Source organism: Oculina patagonica, chromosome 2, assembly GCF_052425735.1.
Source record: "Oculina patagonica isolate OP01 chromosome 2, crgOcupat, whole genome shotgun sequence".
Classification (NCBI taxonomy): Eukaryota; Metazoa; Cnidaria; class Anthozoa; order Scleractinia; family Oculinidae; genus Oculina; species Oculina patagonica.
Window position 1 is genome coordinate 37634169 of NC_135759.1, and position 13601 is coordinate 37647769.

General features: G+C 37.5%; 2 protein-coding genes across 2 annotated transcripts in view; one reads left to right on the forward strand and one right to left on the reverse strand.

Moving 5' to 3' along the window:
• LOC144642356 (uncharacterized) overlaps positions 1 to 4583 on the forward strand; it is a 41714-nt gene extending 37131 nt beyond the window's left edge. Inside the window, exons 4-5 of the mRNA XM_078501320.1 lie at positions 3311 to 3656; positions 4576 to 4583. Coding sequence (XP_078357446.1) covers positions 3311 to 3656; positions 4576 to 4583 — 354 coding nt within the window. The remainder of the gene's footprint in view (positions 1 to 3310; positions 3657 to 4575) is intronic.
• Positions 4584 to 7381: 2798 nt separating this feature from the next.
• On the reverse strand, positions 7382 to 9637 carry LOC144642061 (C-type lectin mannose-binding isoform-like). Its single transcript, XM_078501060.1, has 3 exons — positions 9548 to 9637; positions 8168 to 8560; positions 7382 to 7621 (listed from the first exon to the last, which is right to left on the reverse strand). Exons 1-3 carry the CDS (start codon positions 9615 to 9617, stop codon positions 7608 to 7610), a joined length of 477 nt encoding a protein of 158 aa, XP_078357186.1. The 5' UTR covers positions 9618 to 9637; the 3' UTR covers positions 7382 to 7607.
• Positions 9638 to 13601: the final 3964 nt, after the last annotated feature.

Sequence of the window (13601 nt, forward strand, 5' to 3'; positions counted from 1 at the left end):
GGTGAAGGCAGGCTCCCTATTTCTATAAGGAGAAATATTTATATATTACTTGAGCTCTGCCAAACTGCAGCAGGTCTGACTTTATGTCTCCTTTACATAAAATGGACAGTAGGTGTTAAATAGGAAGTTACGACTGAATATGAAGTTCTTTTCATTCTTTACTCGCGCATAAATTCAGCAAATTCAACATAAACTAGGACCTCCAAATTAGAATAAACCACAAACCCACCTCTCCTTAAACGTTACGCTATTCTCACTTTCCGCAATCTGGAAACGAAAGACTATTTCTTTTTGAAATAGCTGCTTGTTAGTGATCATTCTCGAAGTCACGTGTTTCACTCACTCGAACACTCACTCAGTCACTCCATTCTGATATTAAACCGCAATTAATTCATGCATTTAACGGTAAACATGCTGACAAAAAGGTTCTTTAAAACGCCAGCCAGCGCATGTCAATCAAAAACAAATTATCCTCCAACCTCGTTCCCAGGGTCTCTCGCTTCCATGGAACAAGGTTAATTATTTACAAAACAAATCGAAAGAGGATCAGTTTTACTTATCCTCTGGTGATAAAAGAGAATAGAATTCGCTCTACAAAGCCTCAAACATAAGCTATCAATGACCCATTCACGTAAGAAAATATTCAAAGGCAAATGAATTGGGATTATGACACTGTTACTGATACAGCTATAAGCAACATGCAGTTACGCTTGCCATGTGACGTGTTTAAGAAACACGCGCGACATCCGTGCCGCACGTATTTGTTTCGCGTCACGTCATCCCGTGTCACATCACTGTTTTCCGTCTTTTTTAGTGAAGTAGAAACGCACATTTTTCTCTCAAATTTTATCCGAAGCTCACAAATAACGCTTTACGTTCTGACAGAAAAGTTAACATATTCACAAAACAAATTTACTTCAGTGATGCCAAAACGGATCAAAGGTAAAAAAAAAAAAAGTAGAATTAACGCTACGAACCCTGAGGGACCCTGAGGGCAATGACGAAACTCTGATGGAAAAATAAAACATTCAAAGGCAAATGAGGTGAGATTGCGTTACATTATTGAACGCTTATTTCAAAAAAAGCGAAGATTGTCACTTCATATCATTACCATGAGGTTGCCCGAAGAGCCTTCGATTATTACTGCTGTTTTTGTTTTGTTCTTAATCAATCTTAGATTGTTGTAGATTGTTGTATGAAAAATATTGAAAAAAAATGTTTGCGGGGGACAAAATCGATACGTATAACAAAAAATTAGTCTGCATTTCGAAAAAAAAAATGTTTACAGAGGTGCATAAACTAAAAAAAGTTTGTAGAGGAAAATTTTTAATCCCCTCCCAAGAAAATATTGGTCCATTAGCACTGTCCCAGTCCCAGTCGACTAATGAAGTTTTGGTGCAGGGAGGGGGGCGAAGACTCGCGGATTTTTCGTGTTACCATCATTGCCGGTAATTGTACGTCATATCCGCTCAAAAATGGGCACAAAGGTCAAGCACCTTGTCTCCGCGAATCGTCCAAAATGATTTTTAAGTAGACGTGTTTTTTTGTTTTTTTGGAGTGGACAGCCTCGTATAATTTTGGTCTATGCAGTCGCGGGAGGTTGTAGGGACATTGCTTCGACTATCTGTGGATAGATGTCGGTAGAAGAAATAGCTTTACTACAAAATTGATGACAAATAACGACGGTGTACTGTTGTGTCATGGCGGAAAATTTCGCTTACTCCAAATAATTGACCTGCCAACTTTTGGATTTAGCAATCACGGATGTAACAAAAGTGATTATTTAATTAGCCTATTCTCTTTACACTGGTGGTTGTAGTTTGTAGTGGCCATAGCGGGAATATCTTATGAAAAGCCTTGAAGTTAAAATTTCGTGCGAGTCATCTCTGCAAGATGTCGAAAAGAAGTTTGTAGCAGGCGCATGTTGTCTTCTTCTTTCTGAACTGACAGTTCTTATAATTTTGTACTGTGGAACGGAGACATGTTGCATATATATTGCTTTGACAATTGTAGGAAAGCTTTTGATTTCAGATGCAGTTTAAGGAAAGTTTGAAGGAAAATGACTGAGACCTGCGGGGAGCGAAGTATTGAAAGTTCTACCAAATTAAGTCATTTGCATAATACTTTATTACGCATACAAGTCGTAAGTCCCGTGGAACTGGCATGTTATCCTTATGGCTCTCACCCATTGGTGTAGCGGTATTATGTTTCTTGAGGCAAAAGAATCCCAGAAAATTGTCCAGGGTGTTTCTTCGTTTATTGGAAAGGAAAATGAAATAACCTGGGAACAAGGATGTAACTAGCTCGATGAAGTTGTTGGTGATTTCACGCACGTACGAATGTCACGCACGTATGTCGTTCTCAGTTCCTGTTTCTGACCGTGCGTTACGTACTCAATGGACCGTGTGAGGATCGTGCTCAGCCTCATTCCCCTGCCTTCAGTTTGACTGCTGCATAAAAACCTTGTTTACTAATTTCGCCAAACATTCGATGTAGTACCTTGTTTAAAGCTGTTCTGATTAGATTTTTAAAAAAATATGGACTCGAGCTTTTACCACACAAATACTTAAATGGTTGTTTTACAGATCTAATGGATCGTTAAAAAATAAATAATTAAAATAACGGCGATTTCGTCATTTGCCATATAGAGGTTTCCGCTTCCTTTCTATATATAACTGACCACTGACAATAAACAACACTCTCTGATGCCTCTTTGATATTTCTACGTTGACTGGGCTACGATAACTTCATCAAAACTATGATGGAGCGTCAATTTTACGAAATATCTGTTATTCTGATTTTCTGTGCTGCAGGTAAGTTTTACCAAGGTCGATTTCTTGTCGTATTCTCTAACGTGCTACTTAGGCTGAGTGCGTATAATTTAAACACTTGATTTGATCATAGACCCGTAATTTACCATGTTTCTGCATTTGAACGTCTTCAATACATTATGGCTGGCATGTTCTGTTGCCTTCATGGAGTTTTCGCTTTTCTCGATGTTCAGAATGTAGGCAGAGAAAGAGGTTTGGGAAATGAAGCGTTTAAACTTATTGTAGATCCATCTCGAGCTTTAATAAATTCTAAATTTAGGACTAATGCGGCAAGGAAAGGCTCGATAAACTGGCCTCCGTACCTTCATTTTTCGTTGATAACGTTTTGTTGTCTTGTTGATCAGCAGTACGTGGCCTAAATATGACACGATGCCTCGGACCTTACAACGATACGTATACATGTCCACAGCTGTCCGACCCACCTGAACGAACACATTGTTGTTTATTGAATAATCAGCCTGCTTGTTGTCTGCCGGGAGGTTCATCATGCAGCGACAGTGCTGATAAGCGAAATTATTGCCCGCGCCCTGACGATAAGAATGAACGAGTACACTGTTGTGTATGGGAAAGTGAGCCTACTTGTTGCCTTCCGGGAGGTTCATCATGCAGCGACAGTGCTGATAAGAGAAATTATTGCCCGGGCCCAGACAATGGGAATGAACGGACACACTGTTGTGTATGGGATAGCCAGCCTACTTGTTGTCTACCAGGAGGTACTTCATGCGGCAGGACTGGATTCCGAGATTACTGCCCAGGCCCAAACAATAAGAAGAATGATACGCGATGTTGCGATGATCCAAATACTGGTGATGCACAGTGTTGCGGGTAGGCTCAGTTCAAACGTCACATTTTTTTAATTTTACAAATTCAAATAGATATTAATTCGAAGTTTTAACTCGGCTTATGAATTCTTGCCACTTAATAATTTTAAGTTTAACTCGGCTTATGATCATAAATTCTTGCCACTTGTGAAGACTATCCGAGTTTATAATATATGACAACAACCCGCGCTCACTGTTTAAAGCTGTCAGTGTTAGAGCATCAATTTTTTCACTTAATTCCAGCAGTGCCCATATCCCCCCCCCCCCCTTACCATATTCTACCAAATTCTGCACTCAGTTTTGCAGACATGGTACGTTGTAGAGTCAAACTCCTGAAAACTGAACACATTTCAAAACCTCATGAAATCAAAATACACCGCTGACAAAAATATGATTTAACTTACTATTGTTTCAACAGAGTATTCTTTGCGAAATGAAATAAATTTTATCAGAGAATGACCTAGAAAATACGTCGTTGTTTGACGACTGCTTTCGCTTTGATGGTTGACTGACCTTTTCACTTTTTTTCTCATGCAAAAACGACAGCTTCAAAGTGATCTGATCATTCAATTCGTTTAGCTATTAGTGCTGGCTCACATTACACAAAAGCCAGAAACATGTACTGCATTTAGGTTCCACTGAGGTTGAAAGGGAATAAATTTATTTAAAAAAGTCTTGAATGAACCTTGACCGCATGTTCGACATCAGTGGTCACTTTTTGACAGGACAGTCCGCAACTATCAGTGCTTTCAGTGCCTTGCTTACAAAGATGGAAATTGGTCACAGAATGGTCAGTTTGTTGGCATTGTTAGAACAAATGTATCAGCTCTCGTAAGCATGTAATTTTACTGGATCTCTACTCAAAAGAGGCAGATAATAAACATTTCTCTTCTTATGATTTCTTTTTTGTCTTTTTTTTTCAGAGTTGTGAGCGTGATTGAATTGCTCTTTGTTTTTTCAAATCTAATATTTGTCGTAGTTCTTTGTATAATTGTCTTTGGTTGTGATTGGTGTCGCAAACGTCTCAGGCAACGTTAATTGTTAACAATATATGGCATTTGTCATCTTTTATTGATTGTAGTTTTGTTCTAAAGTAATAAATCTTAAAAAACACATACTGTATCTCAGTTGTTGTTGTTGTTGTTGTTGTTTTTGTTTTGTTTTTTGTTTTTAATCGATTTCTCGGTAATACCACGCCCTTCGAGAAAAACAATCTTAGCCGATACCTGTAATCGTATATTTTATTTTATCGGAAGAACGTGAGAATTACACTAGTCCAACATAAATCAAGGTACCCCATTTGAATATCCAACGCACGCTGAGCGATTAATAAAATGACTTTTTGAGGAATATTGTTCATTTGCGCCGTGTAGTGTCATTCCTGGCCCGAGTGAAAAGCTAATTGGAATCAAGTAACACTACAATGCCACAAATAAACAGTATTCCCCCAAAAATTTAAGACAATTTATAATCATCTTTATTTGATTTTAACAACATTTTTCATAATACATGCACTTCGCAACAAAACTTATTAATATTTCCCAGAAGCAAATGTATTGTACAAGTGTAGTTGAAAATAGCTGCAGTCTCTCTACAACCTACATAATTGATACGCCAAGTTACAACACAACAATACAATAAACACTCCATAAGATACTGGAATCCACTGTTATGGTCTAAGCTGATCTTGTGGTGAAAGAAATGCAAACACTTTGAAGAGCGTTTTCCAAAGTGTTTTTCGTCCACACAAAAACGCAAAGCCGACGTTTACAAATAAATCCACTTTAAAGAGCGTTTTCAAAAAGTTCCGTTTTCGATGCACAATTTATCCGGATTAGTGTGGACCGGCCTCAAGAGTCCTCATGGGTCCGATTAGGATAAGTAAGTAGTGTGGATGGAGCCTTAGTGTCCCAAATTAGTGCTGGCAAAGCAGTAGAATTGGTATTCATGATACTTACTTACTTTCTGTCTTTGAAAAGAAACTAACAATGGGTTGAGAACTCTCGGATAAACACAATACTTTACGGACTTACATTTTCCAGTTGAACTTAATTTATCTATTTCTACAAGAGAATATCTCTCGATTTATATAAAAAAAAATCAAGTCTGTTTTGAAAGTCCGCGATTCACGGAATACCGGTCGCTGTACGCAGACTCAGAGTTTCTTCCGTTCAAAGCTTATTGGCTGATAATGGACAATAAGTACTCTGTGCATGCTCAAAAATTTGGACTTGGCCAGAGTTCTAGGTTGCTTTCCATTTTCAGAGTGCATCCGGTCGGACCAACAAAAACTGACCATTGTAAAATGGAACGACATTGTCTGCTTAATCCGGGCCAACCGAGTGGAACGGTCCTTTCCATTTTTCATCAGTCCTCTCCTCAGTTCCCCGCATCTGTAAAAAGCTACTGAACTAAAGTAAGACAACTGAACAGTTTGACAAAATGGAACAGTAAATTTCGGTCAGACCGGTCAAAGTGGACCATCTCAGTCCGGAGGTGGTCCGGAATATTCCGGTCAGACCGAACAGAAACGGATCTTTCCATTTGACTTCCGACCGACATTTTCGAAATATTCGGCTTAACGGAAAGCATCCCCTAATCTCGTCTTCAGAGGTCGCGATTCTTTTGGACGACACCAAGAACAGAGACCTTTGGACCAGTCAGAAAGCCCGCCAAAAGACAGCCGAATCTGATTGGCTGTTGAAAACTTGTCCGTCTTATCCACACTCTCCAGCGCATGCACACAAACAAACCGAAACCAGGAACTCCTAGTTCCGGTTTTTGAATCGCCCAGAGCCTTGCATTTTCCTACCGCTGGTCAAGGGGAGCGCAGGCTCTGGGAACGAGATTGCTGACCAAAATAAAAGCAGACTCAAGGGCCTAGGTTGTGACTGTGAAAAGTTAGTTCTAACCGGAAATTGAATTGTGCATCCCTGACTGCCAATAACACTTTGTTGATTATCAACAGGTTATTGAGAAAGGTAAACTAACCGCCGTCATGGATTTTGAAAAGCTGCATTTTGAGCGTGGCCCTTCGTCGGAGCAAAGCACTAACGGGCTTACACCAACTGAAAACCTCGGCTTTTTAAAATCCGTTGGGCGGTATGTTTTCCTTCATCAACTTCCTGTTGTTAATGAACTACGTGTTTCACTTGTCTGCGCGCCGACGCAACACATCCGTTTCTTGAGAAACTACTAACTCTGTTGCTGCCAAAAAACATGGCTCAATCGATTTCCTTAGTGATTTACTTTGTATCATTTTATTTATTTTTTTACAAATCAATCAAAATCGATCTTGCGAGGGTTGGGCGTTTTTTTCAAGCTTGCGCAGTTAGGAGAGAAGACTCGGGATACGAGATTGGTGTGTGATCAGATTATTCATAATGGCGGCTTTTAATGCAGGAGTTATCTAGACTATAATTGATTAAAACGAAACACGTCTCGTCTAATAATGTTGCCATACAAAAAGAAATTGGTAACTGGAAAGTCTCTGGATTGCACTCAGAATTCAAGAAAATAACACGTCAGAAAACTGGGATCGAAAGCGAGGATTTGTGGATTTCTCATTAAAGGAGTTATATATTGACTTTGTCGAGCCCGGAAATCCTACAAAGCTAAGGGACAATTGGACATGGTGGATGAGTTGGTAGGTATAATTGCTGGTTGTTGAGGTCATTGTTGTAAACTGTCAAGCTTTGATTTTAAAATTGCATTTTATTTACCCCTTTACCAAACAACACGTTAAAAGATACAGCAATCCTTAAAACTCCACTTTACGATATCTATAAACTGAATTTTTAACAACCCAAAAGCCATTTGTAGGTTGAACCTTTTATTTGGCTTAATTCTCTTTTTGTCCTGAAGTAAACTACTTGAAAATTAAGACACCAGCTTAAAAAATTCTTAAAATGTTTATGGTCTTATCTTCATCTCTCATTTGTCCAACTCAGCACCGTTACTTGTTGGAAACTGTAAAGAAAAACAAAAGCATCGAAATTTAAGAGATTTTTCTGGTCTCATTACTTTCATAATAGGCATCAAACAGTAATTAGTTTTCTTTCATTATTTATTTAAAATTTCATTATGCTCGATTTCGTTTCATGCAATTTTATATGTTCTTTTAACAGCGTGGCTCCCGCATGCGCCCCAAGACGCACGCGAAAGGAGCCCCAAACCTACGAAATTTTTTAAATCCTATCGTCCTCGTTCTTCTTCGGTTATTATAAGTAATCTAGTAATATTTACTACGGATCATAGTTTCTGTCCATTTCCCCATTTATTTTACATATATAATATTTAAGAAAGCTGAGGAGCTCATTTTGATAAAAAGAAACTACTCTTATCTAGATCTGTGTGCCAAATAAATATTTCTCTTCGTTTTTCGGTCTCCAGATCGTCAAGAGAAATACTAGACCTACCACTTTGAACACTGTTAAAAGTTAGTTAATGTAAAGAGCAGATAGCAAAAATATTTTTTGCTTTCAAAAGTTAACTTGCCACAAATTCAACATGTACCTTTGGTTTCACAAACGTACGGTAATGCAGCCGAACAAGGCCGGTCGTTCCATTTCCATCCATGTTGTCTTGAATACATCTCAACACAATAATCTCTCCCAGCAGCATTGTTAGGTTCTTGGTTATTCCAGTAAGTGTAAGTTAGTGGTGATCCGTCAACCCACATCCAGCTAGACGTGTCGTTAGGAAACCTGTGCAAACCAATCCAGGTTCTCTGAGTGTCTGGTTCTGGTATCTTTGTGGTAATTGCTTCAATTTCAGCTTGTGAATTTATCACGACAAGGTTGGATCCGAGTTCTCCACAGGCGGATTTTGCTGCATTCCACCCCAAGGCAATGGAAGAGAACTTGTAACAGGAGCCATGCAGGGGAATCCAGTTATCCGGACACACACCTAAAATATGCAATAAGAACCCTTGTAAAAATCATTAATAATTCATGAGGGTGCAAACCAATCCCAGCACAGTATTCAGATCACATGTACACAGCTGTAAACCCCCATACAAATCAATCAATAGAATTAACTTTTGATACAAACTCCTGCTCAGCTAATTAGTATTCATTAACTTTTGATACAGATCTCTACTGATTCGCATAACAATACTTTGCATTCAATTTATTGTTTTCATTTCACAAGTAGAATAAAATATTTGCGTCCGATCTGTATGGGCGTTTACAATGGCTCGCCTATCGGCTCGCCATTGTAACTGCCCATACAGATCTCCCGCTTATATTTTATTTACTACAAAGAAACTTTACCGTCCTTATTGCAAAAGAAGTGCGCTTCTTTATTGTTATTAACAGTTTTTGACGCTCATTAATTTTAATAATAATAATAATATTATTATTATACAATTTTACAGTTTATACAATTTTCTTGCCAAAGAACGGTCTTTTACACAGTCAAGAAAATGAAAATGTCTCGCATGAAGTTTAAATCTAAATAAAAATAACATTGTATATTAATTGTGAATTTTTCTTAAAATAGTTCGGGACATTGCCTAATACGTCACCGTTTAAGTAGTATTTGTCATGAAGGGTACATCATTAGGGTAGTACATGGACTTAGGACCAGTGCTTTGACCACTTCCAATAACAATTATTTAAGGCGACACTGATACTCTGATTACTGATTGTAAATAAAATTAAATAAAGATGGGGGCAACTTTAGTAAAACTTTCACTAGTTCAAAAGGTTTTTATGTTTAAATTCCACAGCAACTTTTCCAGTAAATGATTTCGAAGAAACTTCGTAGTTTCTCTCCATTCTTTTCAACTACAAACTTCTCCGGTATTTTCTGGTTTTTTTGGGTTTTTTTCCGTGGGATTTTATACAGACTAGTATCAAAACAATAAAAACTGCTAACACAATCTGCACTCACTTTCAACATTAGTTTTGTTTCCTTTTAGTTCTTCCACCGTCTTCTGAAGCTCATCGAGTTGCATTTTCATTTCCTCCAACAGGGGCTTGATCTGTTTGCAACAATTTTTCCTCTTTGCGTAAACAGCTGAGCTCAGTGCAATCAACAACAATAACGGCAGACAACCTGAAATTGAGATGAGAAAAGAACACTGTGAAAGTTTTAAGAGGGTAGCAAAGGGGGAGGGGGAGAGGGGTTCATGATCCCATTTCACGCACAGGTTTTAACCAAATTTACGTGTTACGTATACTTGAAAAAGCAGAATTCATGGATCATGTTTCTTTCAACCTATTTTCACGCGTCACAGTCTAATTTTTGCACATTTTACGTATCACGCATAAGCCCTTTGCCACCCTCAAACTATTTTCAGAATCTAACAATCGCATTATTATCTACACATCATCTTTGTTAGAGAATTCTAGCACGCTATGTGACAATTTCTAACCAAAGTTAGAGAGGCTTACAAATGCGACATGCGACAAGGCCCACACTGTATGACCTTTGTTTGGTAAAACAAAAACACTAAAAAAAGAAAAATTGTTAGTGTCCTTTTGTTTACAAGGGACATTTTCCAAAGAGTCCAAATGGATCCTGTCCGACCGTAGGCCTTCTGTTTACACGGAAAAGTTCTGGATCCACACGAATCCAAAACTAGACCTGCTGTTTAGCAAATAGTCACACTGTTCCAATTTCCACAGTATGTCGGTAATACTGAGGCTAGTAAATTATTTGTTACCTACCTTTCATATTTTTGGAACAGATGTATCAATGTTAACTCACAGATGGCAGCGAAACTTGAGTGATCAAAATCGTGTTTGATTAGTGCAGTGTTAAATTAGTATATTCGTTAAAAGTATAGATATTAACAATTTTATTTTATTTTCTTCTCGTCATTAGTGAATCTATTTGTAAATTTTAGCTTTATCTAGGATAACAGCTTTTACATGGGAATTCAGTTTGCCCCGGCTGTTATCCTCCCACTAGTTTTTTTAATATATATTTTATCTTTTTAGTTGTAAATGTTTATTGTTTGGGAAATAAAAAAACAGATTTTCTATGTTATTCAATTATACTTCAGCTCTCTAATGTCCTTTTATCCAGCAAAAGCTATTCCCTCAGAATAAGTTAATAATAACAACAGCAACTTTTATTCACTCACGGTAAAATCTTAAAGCTAAAACAGCTTACGGGGCCGTGTTTCGTTTAAGTTAAGACTATCTGAGACATGAAACAAAAGAAAAGATGGATTTTCTGAAAAACCACGACGATGCTAGACTAAAATGTGCGAAGAAAAAGACGAGACTTTTTAGGAGGTGATACGCTTAACAGCTAAAGAGGCTCGCTGTGGAATTAAAGATCTCTGTAGAGTAGAAGATTCTTCAAGTCTGGTAACCTACCTTGCTTCTTGTGTCTGGGACGGCTCCTTCATCTAGCCTCACTAACCAGCAACTCTAGTGTTTAGGAGAACTGCAAAGGGTTAGTCGTTTTATATCACTGACAATGACCTGCTTTCGACGTACGCGTTTAAACACATGAATTCTGAAAGAAAGAACTTCCCGTCTTCGTTACCTGGATAAAAAATTGTGGGCGTTCTTAAGAAAAGAAGTCACATCCTGTTTACGTTTGCAGGATGAGAATTTTTTCATGAAACTGTTGGTATCTTAGAAAAATTTAAAAAAAAAATAAGCATTTGAAAAGGAGGACTACGAGGTAGCCCTATTTAGGTGCCCTGACTGTAGCTAAACATCGCCTAACTTATTATCCATACTTGTGAAGAGGCAAACCAGCGCAAAAAACCTTGCTTCACTCTTTATTCATACTTAAGAAGTAAGACGCGAACCAACGCTTTGAACATGAAACCAACCCGTTAAACACAATTCATACTTGTGAAAACGCAAACCAAAACCTGGCTTAGCTTTTTATTTGTACTTGTGAAGTAAGACGCGAACCAACGCTTTGAACATAAGACCTTGCTAAGCTTTTTATCCACACTTGTGAAGACGCAAACCAACGCCTTGAACATAAAACCTTGCGCGCTGAACTTATTATTCATACTTATGAACAGCAAACCAATGCTTTGAGTAAAACCTTGCTCACTCTTAGCTTGCAGAACAGGCGGTTTATTTAGTTAGTTTTCGGGTCGCGCGAAGCGCGAAGGAAAAAATAAACCGCGTGTGCCACACCATTGTTTATGCTCTTCCAACGGTTTTTGGTCATTGGTTGCTTTAAGTCACGTGATGTTAAATGTTACAAAAACAAAATGGTGTCCTTGAGTAAAGAAATTAAGACGTGATGAAGTTCACAACGAGAACAAAAGTTTAAAAAAGTTAGATCAGCTAGAAAACACTGATTCTTGCAAAATAGCTGAATAGCCAAGTAATGGCAAGGGAATTTATTTTACTGTACTCAAAGGATATTCAAATTTCAGTTGCTCTAATTTGACAATTTCTTTACACATTTATCTTATGCTTTGTTTATTTGACAATAACAAACCACTAGCCCTTAGGTAGCCCTTAAGGCCCGTTTACACAGGCCTGCGTAAACGGGCCTTTACACATCTGTTATCAATGCTAAGCAGTCAAAGATATTATTTGTTACAAATTAAGCCAATCTCAAAGCGCTCCGTTACAGAAGCAATCTATAGCTTTAAAAATGGTTTACTGATTTATGATAAAAAATATTTCTAAGACACCAACACTGGGTCAAGAAAATAGCGATAATTATTTTTTGCACATGCAGTGCAGAAATCGTTTTAATATTAATTAGAATGATGTATAATAATGATTGTTCTTTTGAATAATAACACATCAAGCTCCTTATTCGGTTCTAACTGTTTTTAACTATTTCTACTACTATCGGAAGAGAGAATTAATTGATATACAAAAAGCAACACCGGTAGAAGAACAGATTAAAAACAGATGAAAAGCAGCATGTATGGAACAAACTATTGTGGCAGAAAAATAAATATTCTTGAATTTGTAAACTTGTCATCTATCTCAATGACCTGTATATGTGGGCGTACTATTTTTGGCAGACGTTTTGCGAGATTATAAGGGGCCTTTTTCATTCCCAATTATATTTACAATTTAAAGCAAACAAAATTGCTACATGTTTAACTTAAAGTTTCGAAACCCTAAAAAGCTTGGTTATATGACATGACACCGGTCATGTAAAAGAGGGTGTTAAGTCAACTAGACATGAAACACTGTCATTTGACAATACTAATCAGAGTGTAAGTAGCAAATAACACTGTTGAAAGAACTGATTAAGTACATGTTTTGATCATAATTTACGCGCGAATAATTTACACTTTGCACTTAAATAATTTCCAGTAATACAGTAATAAATACAGCACAAGCACTGAAGAAAAGCCCGAAATTCGATTAAAAATCCCTTAAATAAAGGTTACCCGAGTAACAAGAAAATAATAATTAATACAATGAACAAATAGAAAAAATACCACTTGTCCTAGCGCACCTGTTATCAATACAATTTTTCTTACATGCTAAACAGTTTTTTTTTGTTAATGAGGGCGCCAAATAGTTGTTCGGAGCAATCCATAGCTGGACAAGCTGGAAATATGCTTTTTTCATTTGTGATAACAAAATTTTTCTGAGATACCAACAGTTTCATGAAAAATTTTCATCCTGGAAACAAAAACAGGATGTGAATTCTTTTCTTAAGAACGCAAAAAACAACTTTTATCCTGGCAACGAGGACGGGAAGTGAATTCTTTCAGTATTCATGTGTTTAATCACGTACGTCAAAAGCAGGTCATTGTCAGCGGTATAAAACGACTAACCCTTTGCAGTTCTCCTACACACTAGAGTTGCTGGTTAGTGAGGCTAGGTGAAGGAGCGGACCCAGGTACAACAAGTAAGGTACGTTACCAGTTTTGAATCTTCAACTCTACAGAGATCTTAAACTCCACAGCGAGCCTCTTTAGCTGTTACGCGTAACACCTCCAAAAAAAACCGCGTCTATTTCTTCGCAAATTTGATTCAATTGAATTGAA